At 33.3% G+C, this 20,519-nt stretch overlaps 3 protein-coding genes across 9 annotated transcripts in view; all 3 read right to left on the reverse strand.

The window, feature by feature from the left end:
• The window catches only part of LOC101895370 (syndecan), a 577,194-nt gene extending 568,913 nt beyond the window's left edge, over window positions 1-8,281 (reverse strand). Inside the window, exon 1 of one of the 4 annotated variants that reach the window (XM_059125753.1) lies at window positions 6,663-8,281. The gene's annotated coding sequence lies outside the window, so the exon portion shown is untranslated. The remainder of the gene's footprint in view (window positions 1-6,662) is intronic. The other 3 variants (XM_059125754.1, XM_059125755.1, XM_059125756.1) reach the window with 3 other exon arrangements.
• LOC105261603 (uncharacterized) lies at window positions 6,662-12,254 on the reverse strand. Of its 4 annotated transcripts, none has more exons than XR_009342823.1 (4): window positions 12,052-12,254; window positions 10,845-11,984; window positions 10,556-10,785; window positions 6,662-10,493 (listed from the first exon to the last, which is right to left on the reverse strand). XR_009342823.1 is itself a non-coding variant. In XM_011292803.3 (2 exons), exons 1-2 carry the CDS (start codon window positions 12,090-12,092, stop codon window positions 10,847-10,849), a joined length of 1,179 nt encoding a protein of 392 aa, XP_011291105.2. In that variant the 5' UTR covers window positions 12,093-12,253; the 3' UTR covers window positions 10,444-10,846. The 4 variants fall into 4 exon arrangements, 1 of the variants encoding a protein (XP_011291105.2); XR_009342822.1 differs by having other exon boundaries at window positions 10,556-10,789; XR_009342821.1 differs by having other exon boundaries at window positions 10,556-11,984; window positions 12,052-12,253.
• A 7,322-nt stretch (window positions 12,255-19,576) lies between these two features.
• On the reverse strand, window positions 19,577-20,515 carry LOC101896921 (uncharacterized). The gene is made up of 3 exons (XM_011292802.3): window positions 20,358-20,515; window positions 20,001-20,298; window positions 19,577-19,941 (listed from the first exon to the last, which is right to left on the reverse strand). The coding sequence occupies exons 1-3, from the start codon at window positions 20,411-20,413 to the stop codon at window positions 19,855-19,857; spliced, it is 441 nt and encodes a 146-aa protein (XP_011291104.2). The 5' UTR covers window positions 20,414-20,515; the 3' UTR covers window positions 19,577-19,854.
• Window positions 20,516-20,519: the final 4 nt, after the last annotated feature.

Genomic DNA, 20,519 nt, shown 5'->3' on the forward strand with positions numbered 1-20,519 from the left:
TTATCGCCCGGTCCTCACGCACATTTGAATGGGGTTACCGGACATTGCAAAAGCCAAGCAGTTTTGGATGGCCATCCAAAAATATTCAATATGTGAAGGAGTTTGCCAACTTTTGTAGACAAAATACGAAAATGTCCATTCCAGTGACTTTTTGGAGAATTCCCAAATACAGGAATGACGCACTTCTGACTATTTCGTTAACGCTGATTTTGTTGAAGAATATAGTCATATGTCTGTATCTCATATAGATGCGTTTCAGTCAAAAACCAATAACAAATGTTAATCTTTTGCCACTTCTGAGAGGTTTTTGGAAAATATTGGTTCCAGATCTAGGAAGACCATTTAAGTGCAACATCTACCAATAAATTAGAAATGAGCAAATTAGTTTAAGTTGCTATTATTCGAAAATTAGAGGACGAAACCTGATGGTTTTCTTTTATTATTTGTCACAATATCTGGTGGAATTCTTTCGAGTATCTCGCCTATATAAACTGTGTCTTTTATTATATTTATTATATTATTGTAGGGTATTCAACGGTCGGCCCCGCTCGACTGTAGCCTTTGCTTACTTGTTAGATATATTCTTGGGAAAATGTGGCAAATATCATCAAAATACCGAATATCGAGAAATACGTCTATATGGAGTTATACAAAAACGTGTACCTATACAAAGGAGTTAGAACCCATTAGGACCCACAAATGCCAATTTTAAGACAAATCCACGATGAAGTGTGGCAAAAACCATCAAAATTCCGATTATTGGGAGGTATCGTTATATGGGGGCCATACCAAATCGTGGGCAATGTTTCGGCACTGGAGCTAGAACCCATTATGACCAACAGATACGAATTTTCAGACAAATCCGTTGAAAAATGTGGCAAAAATCGTCAAAATACCGAATATCGGGAGGTACCGTTATATGGCTATACGAAAATGTAGACCTATACATACAATGCTTCCGCACCACAGCTAGAACCCATTATGTTTTACAAATACCAATTTTTAGAAAGATCCGTGGAAAAATGTGGCAAAAAATCATCAAAATGCCGAATATTGGGAAGTATCGTTATATGGCGGCTATACGAGAACGTGGACATAGATATACAATGTTCTGCCACCGGAGCTAGGACCCATTATGTTCTACAAATACCAATTTTTAGAAAGATCCGTTGAAAAATGTGGCAAAAATCATCAAAATACCGAATATCGGGAGGTACCGTTATAGGGGGGCTATACGAAAACGTGGACCTATACATACAATGTTTCGCCACTGAAGCTGGAACCCATTATGACCAACAAATACCAATTTTTAGGCAAATCCGTAAAAAAATGTGGCAAAAATAATCAAAATACCGAATATCGGGAGGTACCTTTATATGGGGGCTATACCCAAACGTGGATCTATACATGCAATGTTTTGCCACACGCACAGGGACTCGTTATGACCTACAAATACCAATTTTCAGACAAATCCATGAAAAAATGTGGCATAAATCATCAAAATACCCAATATCGGGAGGTACCGTTATATGGGGACTATACCAGAACGTGGACCGATATATCTCATTTTCAATACCAATCATCCTACCCCCAACAAAAATTGCTCTGCTAAATTTTGGCGCCCTACGTCAAATAATGTGGGCTGTATCGTGATTTCAACAGACAGACAGACGGACATCGTTAAATCGACTTAGAATTTTATGCTGATCATGAATATATATATATATATATACTTTATGGGGTCTACGACGATTATTTAGGGATGTTACAAACGGAATGATAAAATTAATATACCCTCCGTTTCAAGGTGGAGGGTATAAAAATTAATAATAGCTCACACCTCAATCATTTGACCTTACACCAACAAATCCAAATTAAGTACACCCTAGTAGTGACTAAGAATTACTAGCATTTATAACTGTTTTTGGAGTGCCCACGAATTCATATTACAAAACCATTATGAAAATAATAATGGTATAAACAAATATGGGAATTAATTGCGAATATATATTTTTTTTTGGTAGGGAGGGACAATATGACGAACAATTGTTCTTTAAAATATTTGAGACTAAATTAAGCAATGTCACGTTTAAGTGCGCCATAAAAGTTATTAATAACGATGTTGGAATTATGTAGGGAAGTCAATAACATTGAAGCGAACCTAAAAATGGACAGTCAGTTAAAATATTTAAGTCTTGGCATACAAATTCCAAATGACGCATTCACATAATGACCGGTTTGAGGAATGTAAATATCGTATGGAAGATTGCAGTTACTGTGTCTCTACTGAGATCCGTTATAAAGTTCCGTTTAAAACCCTCCACCTTGAAAAGGAGGGTATATTAACTATATCATTTCGTTAACATCAAATTCCATTCAGACATGCTAGATATCAATATTTTCATCAACATAAGATCTCTTATAAAGATGGTAGATATCGGACCATTCCTTCTGGTACCTCCCCCACAAAGGTTTAATGTTTTGAATAACCAAAATTATTATAAAATCATAAAAAAGCTTTCGGTTCTCCTTATATTTCACAGCATCTCAATATTTTTACTAACATAACATCAACGGAGAAGTTGGGATACCTCCCCTACAAAGTGTTCCAATCCACGATGGAGGATTGTAGTTACTGTGTCTCTTCTGAATTCCGTTATATCAATTTTTTAAACCCTCCACCTTAAAAAGGAGGGTATATTAACTTTGTCACTCCGTTTTCAGCACCTCTAAATATTCATTATAGACCCCAATAAGTATATCTATCCATGATCAACATAAAATTCAAAGCCTAAGTAATGGTTGGTAATGAGAATGCTGTCATTCCAAAGCCACTCGTCCGACAGCTGTTGAAATTATTCCAGCGATAGCTCATTATATTGTTTTTAAGCGTAGAAAAGCATTTTGATGAGAATTTTCCAGAAAAAGTTATTTGTGATGAAATTCAAGCGCGATAGTGTGATTTCTTTATATTTGGCTGGAAAACCACAAGTGGCTATCGTTAGAGCACTCCAGCATTTAAATGTGAGTAAATATTTTGTGTCTCGTAGCATCCCTCGTTACAGTGAGACTGGTAGCGTTGCCCAACATCAGCAGAAATTATTCGAAAAGTAAAGAAGCGATTTGATCGAATCCCCCGTCGCAGTGGCCAAAAAATGGTTCGTGAGCTGAACATATCGCAATATTTCATTTGGCAAATATTGAAAAATGAGCTCGGGGTAAAGCCATTGAAATTCCAAATGGTTCAAGAACGTACACCCCAACGCAAAGAAAATAGACCTAAAAGAGCTAAAGAGTTGCTGGTATTAGTTTTCTCCGATGAGAAAACATTCGTTACCCGCAGTTTGTAAACAAACAAAATGATCGTGTTTACTTGCCAAAGAGGTCAGCTGAAAAGGTGTGTCGGTTGGCCACCAGAAGTCAAGCGCCGGCCATGGTGGGCCGCTATAACAGCCGATGGTCGCTCTCCGCTCGTATTAATCGACCGTGGTATCAAAATAAATGCCGAATATTATCGCGAAAATATTCTGGAGGGTGTATTAAAGCCTTGGCTTTAATACAAAAAACATTTCGACAGCACATTCCAACAGGACTTAGCACCATTGCAGTGAGCACACCCAAGAATGGTTACAAAATGAGGTTCCTCGACTAGTTTCCAGCGCACAATGGCCACCAAAATCTCCGGATACCAATCCGTTGGACTATTGTGTCTTGAGTATTTTGGAAAGCAAAGATGACAATAAAAAATATCAAAGTGTCGATCACCTCAAGCAAGCGCTTCGCCGGGAATGGGCCAAAATCCAGCAGAGCAACATTCGGTCAGCGATGTGACGGTTTCATTAGCCGTTTTGAAGGCCATAAGAAGACAGTCAAAAAACATCGGAATGGTGGCGCAAAAGTCAACTTCCGATGTTTTTTGTTTGTAACAAAGGCAATAGGGACCAATCGTAAAATTTATATCATTTTCTTATAGGAGGATTACTTTTGAGCCACCTTGCATTACGATGTATTAAGTTTGAACCAAATCGGATACTCCCTTAAAGAGTTATCGCGCGCACCTGCCAGGCAGACGGACGGACATACTGACGGACCTACCTAGATCGACTCCTGAAATCCAGTATTTGTACCAATGCATGATCCGATGTAAAGATGGGATTAATGGGTGGGGGAGGTACCAGTAGCAGTGCACCGATATAGCCCATCTCCGAAATCGATCTAAGTTTGACAAAAATATTACGGTGTACCAAGTTTGAACCAAATCCGATACTCCCATCGACATACAGACGGACGGACGAACATCGCTAGATCGACTCCAAATGTCCTGAAACAGATTTGGTCCAAAGACACCTAGGGTCTAAAAACGTTATTTCCCATATGCACCCATCCCATCTCCCATCCCCATCTCCAGTCATATTGCTAAGGGTGTAAAAAAACGTTAACAAAAGTTCGAATTTTAAAACCCTACACCTACCCTTGGACAAATCCGTGGAAAATGCAGTAAAAGTCATGAAATACCGAATATCGAGAGGTATGGGGGCTATACAAAAACATGGACCTTTACATACAATGTTTCACCGCCGATGCTAGAACCCATTACGACTTACAAAGACCAATTTTTAGACCAAAACAAATGGCGAAAATCATCCGAATACCCAATATCGAGACGTATTGTTATATGGCGGATATACCAAAACTTTGGCCTATATATCTCATTTTCAATACCAGACGAACATCGCTAAATCACCTTATAATTTTATTCTGATCAGCAATATACTTTTTGGGACAATCGACGAATATTTCGTTGCACACGGAAAAACAAATTTTATATACCTTCCATACAACGTGTGGTGGAGGGTATAAAAATCGGAAAGATTTTATTAAACAAGAGTTAAGTTCACTTTATATATATTGCTGACCACCAGACTATAGGAGCATTTTTCTAAACCAGTTACGAAAGTCTTAAAGTCGGACGCGCAGACTTTATGATACCCTACACCACTTTGCTAATTTAGTAGAGTTCCGCATAAAAATTAAAAGTCTGTATCAGAGAATTCAATCATACACGCTATGATTATAATTATAATTTAAAGTTCAACGGACTAAATATGCCGAAGCATTTATATCTTTTAAATTCGGACTTGTATTGCCTATTTGGTGCACAATTAATTTGAAATCGGGAGCTATATACAAATCGGAACTGCTCTCGATAAAATTTGGCAAAGATATTTCTGAGCTGTATTTGATATATTTCCTACGAAGAGCATATTACGGCTGCGGGTAACAAATATAACAAATCGGATGAACAGTATATATGGGAGCTATAGCTATATTTGAATCGATCTTCACCAAATTTGACAGTCTAGCTTCTAGACTCAATTCGGTCGTAAGTACCGAATTCCATTCCATTTGGACAAATATTAGACGTTTGATGCACAATAAAAGGTAAATCGGACGAAGTTATACATGGGATCTATATCCAAATCTGAACCGATCTGGATAAAATTTAGCAAAGGTATTTCCGAGCTGTATTTGATATATTTGCCCAAATATTGTTGTTACAGAGTGCATATTACGGCTGCGGAGGACAAAAATAACAAATCAGATGAACAATATATTGGGGAGCTATAGCTATATCTAAAACGATTTCGATCAAATTTGGCATACTTATTTTCTAGCCTAATTTGGTTGTATTTGCAAAATTTCATACTATTCGGACTGATATTACACGCTTGGTGCACAATATAAAGCAAATCGGACGAAGATATATATGGGAGCTAGATATAATTTCTGACCGATTATCTCCAATTTCAATAGGGTTCGTCCTTGGGTCAAACAAATTTTTTATGCAAAATTTCATCTGAATGAAAAAATACATAGACAGACAGACGGAGGGACGGACATGCATAAATCGACTAAGAATGTGATTCTATGCAGATCATCAAAAGAAACTATGGGTCTATCTCGTTTCATTTTGCCTGTTACAAACAAATGCACAAATACATAATACCCTGACCACCTTGTGGTGTAGGGTATAATAAGTCTAATTACACTTCTGTAGAGCCAGTGAGTCACTTTAAGTCCTTATCTTGAACCTATTATAATTTTACAGATTGACCGGCATTTGTGAACTGAATGGAACACAATTGGGCATTTCCTGCTCGTAGTTGGCCAAATACAATTTCACAAAACGTATTTCATATTTAGTTGTTTCTGGCATCACATCGCTCTCGAAGGACCAAGTGTAGTCAATACCGTTAACAATTCAATTTAGAATTGCAAAATAATCTGAAGGAACAACTCTAGTTTAGTAAAAACTCTTAGATTTTTTTCGAATTTTTTTTCCAGACGTAGGTATTTTTACCCTGGGTCCGGGTTCAAGACCCGGATCCACTTACCCGATGTAGACAATATATGTATCGTTTGAAAGTAAATATCCAACAAGTGGTCAAATGATGGAGTAAGTGGTCATGGTTCGGAAGTTCAACAAAAATCGATGAGTTTTTACTAAACTAGAGTTAAGCTAATGTGAATAACACAACAATTTCCTCGAGTGTAATAAGCCTTCCTTTTTTGTAGAAAAAATGTTCTGTCTAGTCTTGCTGTCTTTTTGTGTATTGTCTATTTTATTTATTGAATTATTTAAACAATTTACACTCATTCACCTTTATGCTGCTGTTATTATTTTCACATATGGCATAGGTATGCAATGACAATTGAGTGTTACGGGGGAGATGCGGGAGATTTGTCACTCTCTTGGTCGGCTAAATACTGGCGCGCTCTTTGCAAAAAGAAAACGACAAAAACTACACGCGAAAAAATCACAAATTTCACCCAATATTTTTTTAAGATTTTATTTAGAACAAAGAATTTAAATATTTTTTTTTTCACAATTTTGAAATCACTTGAATTTTTGTATTTGATTTGGACAAAATTTACACCAAAAAAGTATTAAAATGGCACCAAGAAAACACTGTAATTTCGTTTACTCTGCTTTTGCTCTTAACATTGGCAACTCTCTTGCACTCTCTTCTCTCTTTTTTTTTTTTTTGTAATTTAGCATAAAACTCCACTTGATTGACGGATGGCTTATGTATTTCTTATTTATTTATTTATTATTTTTTCTTCTTCCTCTACTTCTTTTATTGCTTCTTCAAACTTCTTTTATTTCGATTTTATTGGGGGATCGGATATTTCGTGGGGGAAATAGAATATTTTTTCTTGTTTTTTTTTCTTGTTTTGTTGTTGTAGTTGTTGGTTTCTAGTTGCGGCAACGAACACACACAACGCGTCAAATAAGAAAAATCTGTAGTTGTTGTTGGAGTTTTTGTTTTTGTTGGTTACTGGATTACGAAAGGCAATGTAACGCGGACATGAAACGACCGGTCGCGACAAACACGAATGCGGCGAGTTTCAATAGAGGAAACGTAGGGAAATAACAAAAATGCTGCCAAATAAAGTGCGGCTTCTCTGGTGCTGCTTCTTCTTTTTTCTGATTTTTTTTAACTAATTATCGGTGGATTTTAGGAAAACATTAAACAACAGCGGCGGCGTGGTTTGGCTTTTTTATATTTGCTTTTGTTTTTTCTTTCTCTATATTTTGCACTTGATGTTTACATTGACACAAGCCCACACATACAATCACAAGCAACTATATTTTTGAGTGGGGGCAATGAATTTTGCAATTTTCTAATATTTTTTCAGAATTTTATGTAAATTTTTAAATTCTTTACTATCAGCTTTTTGCAATTTTAAATTTTTTGCGACACTTCAAATTTTAAATAATATTGAAACACTTTTTTATTTAATTCTCCAAAAACTCCACAATTTTTTTTCTTGGTTTTTATTTTGTGAAACGAGACGTTCGTCGTCTTTACCCTCTCACTTGTAATTCTTCCCAACACATTTATCTACAACAAACACAACGTCGTAGTGAGGATGATGATGAAGATGATGTTGCTGCTGCTGTTGTTGTTGTTGCTAGTTATTCGAGTACACATACAAAATACTTTTGAAAACCAAACAGGCAGACCGACCGACAGACAGACAGACAGCCAGAAAAAATACTGTATTCTCCTTTTCGTTTCGTGTTTTTGTTTTCTTCTGTTTCTTGTGTGGGTATGCGCCCCGTGCGTGTGTGTGTTTTATGATGATGGCTGTATGTTTTTTTTTTTTTCTTATTCTTCTTCTTTCTTGTTTTGAAATTCAACCCGCTTTCGTTCTTCCGTTAAAAAGATTAACTGACGTTCCGTACGACTCAACTTGTTCGCAAGCACTCACTTTATGGACTAGCACTCATTGTTTGCGCCACACATTATTCTGGCTTGCTGGCTGGCTGGATGGATGGGCTGCTCATTGGGTGTGTGTGCGAGTTTGTGGAGTTTATTTATGTGGGGGTTTAAAGGAGAGCCAGAGTGTATTGTGTTTGAGTACCATTTCATGCTCATTACTTGGCTTTGTTTATTTCTTGCTGTTGTTGGGTATTGGATTCCAGTTCTCTCTCCCTCTCACTCAATGCAAATTCCACATGCAGTGTTTGCTTTGTGCCACAAATTGTGGATACTGGAAAAGAGAGTTACTCAACTTTCTCTCTATATCTCTCTCATTTAATGGGGGTGATGATAACGCAGGAAAATCACATGGAGAGAGTAAGTGATACAAGAGATTTAAAACTGGTTTAAGAGTCGCATTGTTTATAAAGAGTACAGTTTATTTTGTTATTGGTTTGACGCAATGGGAAATGTATACAAAATAAGGTTTTTGTTTTAAACCATAATAAAAAGGTTGGGGAAAGGAATTTAAAACATATTACAGTGGGGTGCAAAAGTATGAAGCACAGTGTTTTTGTTTTCTTTTTTTATAGAACAGGGACGATGAGGTATTTTGAGTTTTTTTCTATTATTAAATAAAATTGTATTATTTGCCATCTCCTTAAAGTTTCAAACCTGGTTAAAAAGTATCAGTCGGTCTTGGTGACTGATGAACACCCTCTGTCGGTTTATTTAAATATATTTGGAGTTGCGTTCGAATTTTTCAAACCTTGAATAATTTTTGGAGGTGAGAGAGAGGTCTAATATTGTTTATTTCGTAGTAATAAATCAAAATTTTAACCTATACTGGAGAGGTTCGAGAAGGAGTAGACCGATAAATTCCATATTCACATCAGATCGCTGGTTGATGTTGATGTTTGAAAAGAATAGAAGACTTGTTTCGTAAGTTTTTAGATATATAGGTATTCAAAAATTGAGACACTTGCGTTAGTAAAAAATATCGAAATGCATGAAATTTAAAGAGAATCTGGAACTAATTTCGGCTTTTGTGAGCAATTTGGAAAAATAATCTTTTGAAAATACCCGTTTGTCGATTCTTGGGAAAAATATTCTTTTGAAACATCCACGTTTCCCCGTCCTTAGGAAAAATATCCTTTTGAAAAATTCACGTTTCCTGGTCCTTAGGAAAAAATATCCTTAAAAAATCCACATTTGTTGGTGCCTTGGAAAAACATTATTTTGAAAAATAGACGTCCATTGGTCCTTAGGAAAAAATCCACGTTTGTTGATCCTTGAGAAAAATATTCTTTAAAAAATCCCCGTTTGTTGATTCTTGGGAAAATATTCTTTGAAATATTCACGTTTATTGATCCTTGGGAAAAATTTTATTTTAAAAAAATCACATTTAAAAAAATGGGAAAAAATATTCTTTATAATATCCACATTTGTTGGTCCCTTGGAAAACGTTATTTTGAAAAATAGACGTCCATCGGTCCTTAGGGAAAAATCCTTGAAAAATCCACGTTTGTTGATCCTTGAGAAAAATAATCTTTAAAAAAATCCCCGTTTGTTGATTCTTGGGAAAATATCCTTTAAAAAATTCACGTTTATTGATCCTTGGGAAAATATTATTTAAAAAGATCCACATTTGTTGGTCCCTTGGAAAAACATTATTTTGAAAAATCGACGTTCATTGGACCTTAGGAAAAATCCTTGAAAAATCCACGTTTGTTGATCCTTGAGAGAAATATTCTTAAAAAATCCCCGTCTGCTGATTCTTTCGAAAATATCCTTTAAAAAATTCACATTTATTGATCTTTGGGAAAAATATTCTTTAAACATCCCCGTTTTTTTGGTCCTTTGGAAAAATATTCTTTAAAAATTCCACGTTTGTTGGTCCTTGGGAAAAACGTTCTTTACAAAATCCACGTTTGTTTATCCTTGGAAAAATATCCTTAAAAAATCCACGTTTGTTGATCCGTGGTTAAATATTCTTTAAAAAATCCACGTTTGTTAGTCCTTGAGAAAAAATTTTCTTTAAAAAATTCACTTCTGTTGGTCCTTGGGAAAATATTCCTTAAAATATCCACGTTTGTTGGTCCTTGAGGAAAACATTTTTTTAAAAAGTTCACGTCTGTTAGTCCTTTGGAAAAACGTTCTTTACAAAATCCACGTTTGTTGATCCTTGGGAAAAAATATTCTTTAAAAAATCCACATTTGTTGGTCCTTTGGAAAAACATTATTTTAAAAAATCGACGTTCATTGGACCTTGGGAAAAATATTCTCACCAAATGCTCATTATTCGGAAGTTGTAATTTTACTCTCGCTCTCTCCCTCCCCCACATATCTTGTCTTGATAGAAAACATTTCACATTTTTAGACGCTGTTTTATTGGACCTTCCTTGGTCATGGGTGAACAGAATAAGACATTTTACATTCCTCTAATGAGAAATTGTCATTTGTTTCAAATATTCTCTCCTCAAATAAATCTTTTCCCATTTCCCCTTACCAATATCTCCTGCCTCAATTAAAAACATATAATGATATTCAAACATTTTATGGAATCCATTAACGAACCTTTATAGCTTGAATGCACCCGGAGCCGTGCGATTTCCCATGGCCAAATTAAAACTCAACATTGCCAAATTTTCAGCTTGCAAATAGGTCTCATCGTCGAAATGACACAAAAATTTCGGAAAACCCAGGGGACTGAAATCGGGTTCAGTGAAATTCCATTGGGGTATGTTGATGATGAATTTCCTTGGCTGGCGGTTAACAATGTTTGAAGTGGTGGATTCATGAAATTGTTGTTGTTGCTGCTCCAAATAGTTGCCATAAGAAATGGGGGAATGGGAGCAGTGATCATTCCCTTTATGTTCTTCCAAAACCACAACATCGGCTTCGTCATAGGGGGTGGTGTTGAGAGACTTCTCAAAGGCGGAACTGCAACTGTTGGGTGTGGATTCACAGATGCAGACTTCTTCTTCCACTTCTTTGGTTATGAAATTTGGTTCAGACGGAATTTCAAGGGTTTGGATTGGAGAATCCTGATTGCCCATTGGGTTGCCCTCAAAATTGAAGAGAGTTTGAAAAATTGTATTTTGATTGTCCATTTCATGATCAATACGAGTGGAATCATTTGGATTTCCCTTGGTAGCCAGTGAACATTTCAGCAGAGCCTCGGTAAGTTTTTGTTGGGCACTTGGTCCCTCACTAGCAGCGGTTCGAATATTAACTAAATTCGCTGTACCCCCAGCCCCAAAGACAACATCTGAGTATAAGGTCCCGGGACGGCAAGCCGAATCCATAGTTTTGTTGCTATAGGTTTCGTCCACCTTTTCCGACACACAATTGATTTTTAACCAATTGGGGGAATGTTTTCGCGAAACTTTGCTTTTCTTGTTGGCAAAGGCCGCAGATCTGTCGGATCGTTTCCAGCTGGCTGATTTGACTTTATTGGTGCTGGGGGAAAAGATTTCCCTAATGGGTGCGGGACCTCTGCCATCACCCTTCGAAGTTTGAGGCAAATCATTTGTAATAGAATTTTTGGATAAAGGCTTCAATAGATCTGTCAAGGCCTTTTTGGGTTTTGGCTTGCGTCTTTTATCCGATTTCTTGTGGGATTTCCTCTGTGAGCCATTCTGATTGGAATGGGATTGAGTCACAGATTGTGTCGTGGAGGGAGGCTGATTTATATTGGAATTTTGTTGGTTTTTGCTAAAATTCGAAGGAAAAATAATTTTTGAAGAAATGGATCTAATTTTTCAACCAATTTTTGACTTACTTGGTATTCAGCAACCCACTGACCATTTTGCTAAGGAACATTGGGACAATTTTTCAACTAAGAATTTCACCACCTAAGAGATTTTGATTCGGACAAAATTTTCTGAACAAATGTTAGTTTCCTTTTTGGAATTAATATTTATTCAAATAATTCGGAAAGGCTAATGGCTCTGCTTGAAGAAAAATATTTTCATTAATTTTTTTGATTTTGAAAAAAACAAAACGTCAGAAGAATTTTTAATTTAACGCAGTCATCTATGTTCTATTCAAAAATTCCTTTAACAGGTTTAAATAAACAGGCTACCTCAAATTTACGAATTTATGGCCACAATTCCAATGGCCATAACTCCTTAAGTATTCACTTTTCGGCGTTTTTGGCTAATATTTGTGATCACTTTTCTAGGCATGAATTATTGAATATTTTAAAATGGCCATAACTCCTTAAATATTGACTTTTCGTCGATTTCAGCTATTATTTGTGATCACTTTTCTAGGCGTGAATTATTGAATGTTTTAAAATGGCCATAACTCCTTAAATATTCACTTTTCGGCGTTTTGAGCTATTATTTGTGATCACTTTTCTAGGCATGAATTATTGAATATTTTAAAATGGCCATAACTCCTTAAATATTGAGTTTTCGGCGTTTTTAGCTATTATTTGTGATCACTTTTCTAGGCATGAGTTATTGAATATTTTAAAATGGCCATAACTCCTTAAATATTGAGTTTTCGGCGTTTTTAGCTATTATTTGTGATCACTTTTTAAAGCTTGAATTATTGAATACTTTAAAATGGCCATAACTCCTTAAATATTCACTTTTCGCCATTTTTAGCTATTATTTGTGATCACTTTTCTAGGCATGAATTATTGAATATTTTAAAGTGGCCATAACTCCTTAAATATTCACTTTTCGGCGTTTTTAGCTATTATTTGTGATCACTTTTCTAGGCATGAATTATTGAATATTTTAAAATGGCCATAACTCCTTAAATATTGAGTTTTCGGCGTTTTTAGCTATTATTTGTGATCACTTTTTAAAGCTTGAATTATTGAATACTTTAAAATGGCCATAACTCCTTAAATATTGAGTTTTCGGCGATTTTAGCTATTATTTGTGATCATTTTTCTAGGCATGAGTTGCTGAATATTTTAGAATGGCCATAACTCCTTAAATATTCACATTTCGGCGTTTTGAGCTATTATTTGTGATCACTTTTCTAGGCATGAATTATTGAATATTTTAAAATGGCCATAACTCCTTAAATATTCACATTTCGGCGTTTTGAGCTATTATTTGTGATCACTTTTATAGGCATGAATTATTGAATATTTTAGAATGGCCATAACTCCTTAAATATTCACATTTCGGCGTTTTGAGCTATTATTTGTGATCACTTTTATAGGCATGAATTATTGAATATTTTAAAATGGCCATAACTCCTTAAATATTCACATTTCGGCTTTTTGAGCTATTATTTGTGATCACTTTTATAGGCATGAATTATTGAATATTTTAAAATGGCCATAACTCCTTAAATATTCACATTTCGGCGTTTTGAGCTATTATTTGTGATCACTTTTATAGGCATGAATTATTGAATATTTTAAAATGGCCATAACTCCTTAAATATTCACATTTCGGCGTTTTGAGCTATTATTTGTGATCACTTTTATAGGCATGAATTATTGAATATTTTAAAATGGCCATAACTCCTTAAATATTCACATTTCGGCGTTTTGAGCTATTATTTGTGATCACTTTTCTAGGCATGAATTATTGAATATTTTAAAATGGCCATAACTCCTTAAATATTCACATTTCGGCGTTTTGAGCTATTATTTGTGATCACTTTTCTAGGCATGAATTATTGAATATTTTAAAATGGCCATAACTCCTTAAATATTCACATTTCGGCTTTTTGAGCTATTATTTGTGATCACTTTTATAGGCATGAATTATTGAATATTTTAAAATGGCCATAACTCCTTAAATATTCACATTTCGGCGTTTTGAGCTATTATTTGTGATCACTTTTATAGGCATGAATTATTGAATATTTTAAAATGGCCATAACTCCTTAAATATTCACATTTCGGCGTTTTGAGCTATTATTTGTGATCACTTTTCTAGGCATGAATTATTGAATATTTTAAAATGGCCATAACTCCTTAAATATTCACATTTCGGCGTTTTGAGCTATTATTTGTGATCACTTTTATAGGCATGAATTATTGAATATTTTAGAATGGCCATAACTCCTTAAATATTCACATTTCGGCGTTTTGAGCTATTATTTGTGATCACTTTTATAGGCATGAATTATTGAATATTTTAAAATGGCCATAACTCCTTAAATATTCACATTTCGGCGTTTTGAGCTATTATTTGTGATCACTTTTATAGGCATGAATTATTGAATATTTTAAAATGGCCATAACTCCTTAAATATTCACATTTCGGCATTTTGAGCTATTATTTGTGATCACTTTTATAGGCATGAATTATTGAATATTTTAAAATGGCCATAACTCCTTAAATATTCACATTTCGGCTTTTTGAGCTATTATTTGTGATCACTTTTATAGGCATGAATTATTGAATATTTTAAAATGGCCATAACTCCTTAAATATTCACATTTCGGCGTTTTGAGCTATTATTTGTGATCACTTTTATAGGCATGAATTATTGAATATTTTAAAATGGCCATAACTCCTTAAATATTCACATTTCGGCGTTTTGAGCTATTATTTGTGATCACTTTTATAGGCATGAATTATTGAATATTTTAAAATGGCCATAACTCCTTAAATATTCACATTTCGGCGTTTTGAGCTATTATTTGTGATCACTTTTCTAGGCATGAATTATTGAATATTTTAAAATGGCCATAACTCCTTAAATATTCACATTTCGGCGTTTTGAGCTATTATTTGTGATCACTTTTATAGGCATGAATTATTGAATATTTTAAAATGGCCATAACTCCTTAAATATTCACATTTCGGCGTTTTGAGCTATTATTTGTGATCACTTTTATAGGCATGAATTATTGAATATTTTAAAATGGCCATAACTCCTTAAATATTCACATTTCGGCGTTTTGAGCTATTATTTGTGATCACTTTTATAGGCATGAATTATTGAATATTTTAAAATGGCCATAACTCCTTAAATATTCACATTTCGGCGTTTTGAGCTATTATTTGTGATCACTTTTCTAGGCATGAATTATTGAATATTTTAAAATGGCCATAACTCCTTAAATATTCACATTTCGGCTTTTTGAGCTATTATTTGTGATCACTTTTATAGGCATGAATTATTGAATATTTTAAAATGGCCATAACTCCTTAAATATTCACATTTCGGCGTTTTGAGCTATTATTTGTGATCACTTTTATAGGCATGAATTATTGAATATTTTAAAATGGCCATAACTCCTTAAATATTCACATTTCGGCTTTTTGAGCTATTATTTGTGATCACTTTTATAGGCATGAATTATTGAATATTTTAAAATGGCCATAACTCCTTAAATATTCACATTTCGGCGTTTTGAGCTATTATTTGTGATCACTTTTATAGGCATGAATTATTGAATATTTTAAAATGGCCATAACTCCTTAAATATTCACATTTCGGCGTTTTGAGCTATTATTTGTGATCACTTTTATAGGCATGAATTATTGAATATTTTAAAATGGCCATAACTCCTTAAATATTCACATTTCGGCGTTTTGAGCTATTATTTGTGATCACTTTTATAGGCATGAATTATTGAATATTTTAAAATGGCCATAACTCCTTAAATATTCACATTTCGGCGTTTTGAGCTATTATTTGTGATCACTTTTATAGGCATGAATTATTGAATATTTTAAAATGGCCATAACTCCTTAAATATTCACATTTCGGCGTTTTGAGCTATTATTTGTGATCACTTTTCTAGGCATGAATTATTGAATATTTTAAAATGGCCATAACTCCTTAAATATTCACATTTCGGCGTTTTGAGCTATTATTTGTGATCACTTTTATAGGCATGAATTATTGAATATTTTAAAATGGCCATAACTCCTTAAATATTCACATTTCGGCGTTTTGAGCTATTATTTGTGATCACTTTTATAGGCATGAATTATTGAATATTTTAAAATGGCCATAACTCCTTAAATATTCACATTTCGGCGTTTTGAGCTATTATTTGTGATCACTTTTATAGGCATGAATTATTGAATATTTTAAAATGGCCATAACTCCTTAAATATTCACATTTCGGCGTTTTGAGCTATTATTTGTGATCACTTTTCTAGGCATGAATTATTGAATATTTTAAAATGGCCATAACTCCTTAAATATTCACATTTCGGCTTTTTGAGCTATTATTTGTGATCACTTTTATAGGCATGAATTATTGAATATTTTAAAATGGCCATAACTCCTTAAATATTCACATTTCGGCGTTTTGAGCTATTATTTGTGATCACTTTTATAGGCATGAATTATTGAATATTTTAAAATGGCCATAACTCCTTAAATATTCACATTTCGGCGTTTTGAGCTATTATTTGTGATCACTTTTATAGGCATGAATTATTGAATATTTTAAAATGGCCATAACTCCTTAAATATTCACATTTCGGCGTTTTGAGCTATTATTTGTGATCACTTTTATAGGCATGAATTATTGAATATTTTAAAATGGCCATAACTCCTTAAATATTCACATTTCGGCGTTTTGAGCTATTATTTGTGATCACTTTTCTAGGCATAATTTATTGAATATTTTAAAATGGCCATAACTCACTAAATATTGAGTTTTCGGCCTTTTTAGCTATTATTTGTGATCACTTTTCTAGGCATGAGTTATTGAATATTTTAAAATGGCCATAACTCTCTAAATATTGAGTTTTCGGCGTTTTTAGCTATAATTTGTGATCACTTTTCTAGGCATGAATTGTTGAATATTTTAAAATGACCATAACTCCTTAAATATTGAGTTTTCGGCGTTTTTAGCTATTATTTGTGATCACTTTTCTTGGCATGAATTATTGAATATTTTAAAATGGCCATAACTCCTTAAATATTGAGTTTTCGGCGTTTTTAGCTATTATTTGTGATCACTTTTCTAGGCCTGAGTTATTGAATATTTTAAAATGGCCATAACTCCTTAAATATTGAGTTTTCGGCGTTTTTAGCTATTATTTGTGATCACTTTTCTAGGCATGAATTCTTGAATATTTTAAAATGGCCATAACTCCTTAAATATTCACATTTCGGCGTTTTGAGCTATTATTTGTGATCACTTTTCTAGGCATGAATTATTGAATATTTTAAAATGGCCATAACTCCTTAAATATCAACTTTTAGACGTTTTTAGTTATTATTTGTGATTACTTTTCTTGAATTATTGAATATTTTAAAATGGCCATAACTCCTTAAATATTCACATTTAGGCGTTTTGAGCTATTATTTGTGATCACTTTTCTAGGCATGAATTATTGAATATTTTAAAATGGCCATAACTCCTTAAATATCAACTTTTAGACGTTTTTAGTTATTATTTGTGATTACTTTTCTAGGCATAATTTATTGAATATTTTAAAATGGCCATAACTCCTTAAATATCAACTTTTAGACGTTTTTAGCTATTATTTGTGATCACTTTTCTAGGCATAATTTATTGAATATTTTAAAATGGCCATAACTCACTAAATATTGAGTTTTCGGCCTTTTTAGCTATTATTTGTGATCACTTTTCTAGGCATGAGTTATTGAATATTTTAAAATGGCCATAACTCTCTAAATATTGAGTTTTCGGCGTTTTTAGCTATAATTTGTGATCACTTTTCTAGGCATGAATTATTGAATATTTTAAAATGGCCATAACTCTCTAAATATTGAGTTTTCGGCGTTTTTAGCTATTATTTGTGATCACTTTTCAAGGAATGAATTATTGAATATTTTAAAATGGTCATAACTCCTTAAATATTGAGTTTTCGGCGTTTTTAGCTATTATTTGTGATCACTTTTCAAGGAATGAATTATTGAATATTTTAAAATGGCCATGACTCCTTAAATATTGAGTTTTCGGCGGTTTTAGCTATTATTTGTGATCACTTTTCTAGGAATGAATTATTGAATATTTTAAAATGGCCATAACTCCTTAAATATTGAGTTTTCGGCGTTTTTAGCTATTATTTGTGATCACTTTTCTGGGCATGAATTATTGAATATTTTAAAATGGCCATAACTCCTTAAATATTCACTTTTCGGCGTTTTTAACTATTATTTGTGATCACTTTTCTAGGCATGAATTATTGAATATTTTAAAATGGCCATAACTCCTTAAATATTTAGTTTTCGGCGTTTTTTGCTATTACTTGTGATCACTTTTCTAGGCATGAATTGTTGAATATTTTAAAATGGCCATAACTCCTTAAATATTCACATTTAGGCGTTTTGAGCTATTATTTGTGATCACTTTTCTAGGCATGAATTATTGAATATTTTAAAATGGCCATAACTCCTTAAATATCAACTTTTAGACGTTTTTAGTTATTATTTGTGATTACTTTTCAAGGAATGAATTATTGAATATTTTAAAATGGCCATAACTCCTTAAATATTCACTTTTAGGCGGTTTTAGCTATTATTTGTGATCACTTTTCTAGGCATAATTTATTGAATATTTTAAAATGGCCATAACTCCTTAAATATTCACTTTTCGGCGTTTTTAACTATTATTTGTGATCACTTTTCTAGGCATGAATTATTGAATATTTTAAAATGGCCATAACTCCTTAAATATTTAGTTTTCGGCGTTTTTTGCTATTATTTGTGATCACTTTTCTAGGCCTGAGTTATTGAATATTTTAAAATGGCCATAACTCCTTAAATATTCACATTTAGGCGTTTTGAGCTATTATTTGTGATCACTTTTCTAGGCATGAATTATTGAATATTTTAAAATGGCCATAACTCCTTAAATATCAACTTTTAGACGTTTTTAGTTATTATTTGTGATTACTTTTCTTGAATTATTGAATATTTTAAAATGGCCATAACTCCTTAAATATTCACTTTTAGGCGGTTTTAGCTATTATTTGTGATCACTTTTCTAGGCATAATTTATTGAATATTTTAAAATGGCCATAACTCACTAAATATTGAGTTTTCGGCCTTTTTAGCTATTATTTGTGATCACTTTTCTAGGCATGAGTTATTGAATATTTTAAAATGGCCATAACTCTCTAAATATTGAGTTTTCGGCGTTTTTAGCTATAATTTGTGATCACTTTTCTAGGCATGAATTATTGAATATTTTAAAATGGCCATAACTCCTTAAATATTGAGTTTTCGGCGTTTTTAGCTATTATTTGAGATCATTTTTCTAGGCATGAATTATTGAATATTTTAAAATGGCCATAACTCCTAAAATATTGAGTTTTCGGCGTTTTACTATTATTTGAGATCACTTTTCTAGGCATGAATTATTGAATATTAAAATGGCCATAACTAAATATTTTAAAATGGAATATTTATTTGCAATATCATTCTCCTATTTAAGAATTCGAAATATATTGAAGAGTATTTAATGTTGGGAAATGGTTTACAGTGTTGCAGTTTTCAGGACAAAGCATGGGGCAAGCCCATTTTTTTTCCTTCATAAGTACGACAAAGTAAACAATTTCAGAATACAAAATACCTCCACAAATTTTAAAAAATGTTCCGAAAATAACATAAAATTATACAAAATATACAAATATGGAAGAGAATATGACGCGATGTTATTGTAACCCTAATTTCTGCCTTGACTTTCAATCTCTTCAGTCTCCTTGGAATCTCTGCAAATTTTCTCTTTGATCAATTGAGAACATTCTGTTTGCTGGAAGAAGATGGGTAACATTTGGAAACGGTTCTCTTAATGTCATTTTCAAAACTTACCTCATTCACAAAAAATGCCTCCTCCAGGCAATTTTTGTGCCTATTCAACGAACTAGTGCCACTCAAACTAGTTTTCGACGAAGCCTTTTCAAATTCCCGCCAATCTCCCAACGAACTATCACAGCTCAATTCAGCTCCATGATCACGTATGTTTTTCAGCAGATTATAGTTGCGCGATTGAAAATAGGACTCCTCCTTAAAGCTACCCTGTAATTTTTCCAAACCACCGCCGATTGGTAGATCAATATCATCACTGAAATTCCGTTTTCTATTGGCAACAATCGGGTAATTGGGAGACCTATTTGTGGGAAGAATATGTCATGAATTGTTTAAAGATTTTTAATGAAATACACTTACCTCATGGTATTTGAGATGATGCTTCGTCGCATACCGAAGCAAATTTGTTTGAACATTTCTACGATCCGTTACTATTTGTTATTTTCACAGAAAAAAATAATAAATATTTTTGAAAACAAATAAATACAAATGCTCTCTCACATAGAATTCAGAATAATACTA

This window comes from Musca domestica, unplaced genomic scaffold, assembly GCF_030504385.1.
Source record: "Musca domestica strain aabys unplaced genomic scaffold, Musca_domestica.polishedcontigs.V.1.1 35, whole genome shotgun sequence".
NCBI classification, from domain to species: domain Eukaryota; kingdom Metazoa; phylum Arthropoda; class Insecta; order Diptera; family Muscidae; genus Musca; species Musca domestica.

What these genes read in the sequence shown, in the direction of transcription:
- LOC101896921 (XM_011292802.3), bottom strand. Translation starts at nt 20,413, where the DNA reads ATGTTCAAACAAATTTGCTTCGGTATGCGACGAAGCATCATCTCAAAT. An exon ending in ATCATCTCAAATACCATGAG is followed by an intron (nt 20,299 to 20,357) that starts GTAAGTGTATTT and finishes TCCCACAAATAG; the next exon opens with GTCTCCCAATTACCCGATTG. An exon ending in AGGCATTTTTTGTGAATGAG is followed by an intron (nt 19,942 to 20,000) that starts GTAAGTTTTGAA and finishes ATCTTCTTCCAG; the next exon opens with CAAACAGAATGTTCTCAATT.
- LOC105261603 (XM_011292803.3), bottom strand. Translation starts at nt 12,092, where the DNA reads ATGTTCCTTAGCAAAATGGTCAGTGGGTTGCTGAATACCAA. An exon ending in AGTGGGTTGCTGAATACCAA is followed by an intron (nt 11,985 to 12,051) that starts GTAAGTCAAAAA and finishes TTCGAATTTTAG; the next exon opens with CAAAAACCAACAAAATTCCA.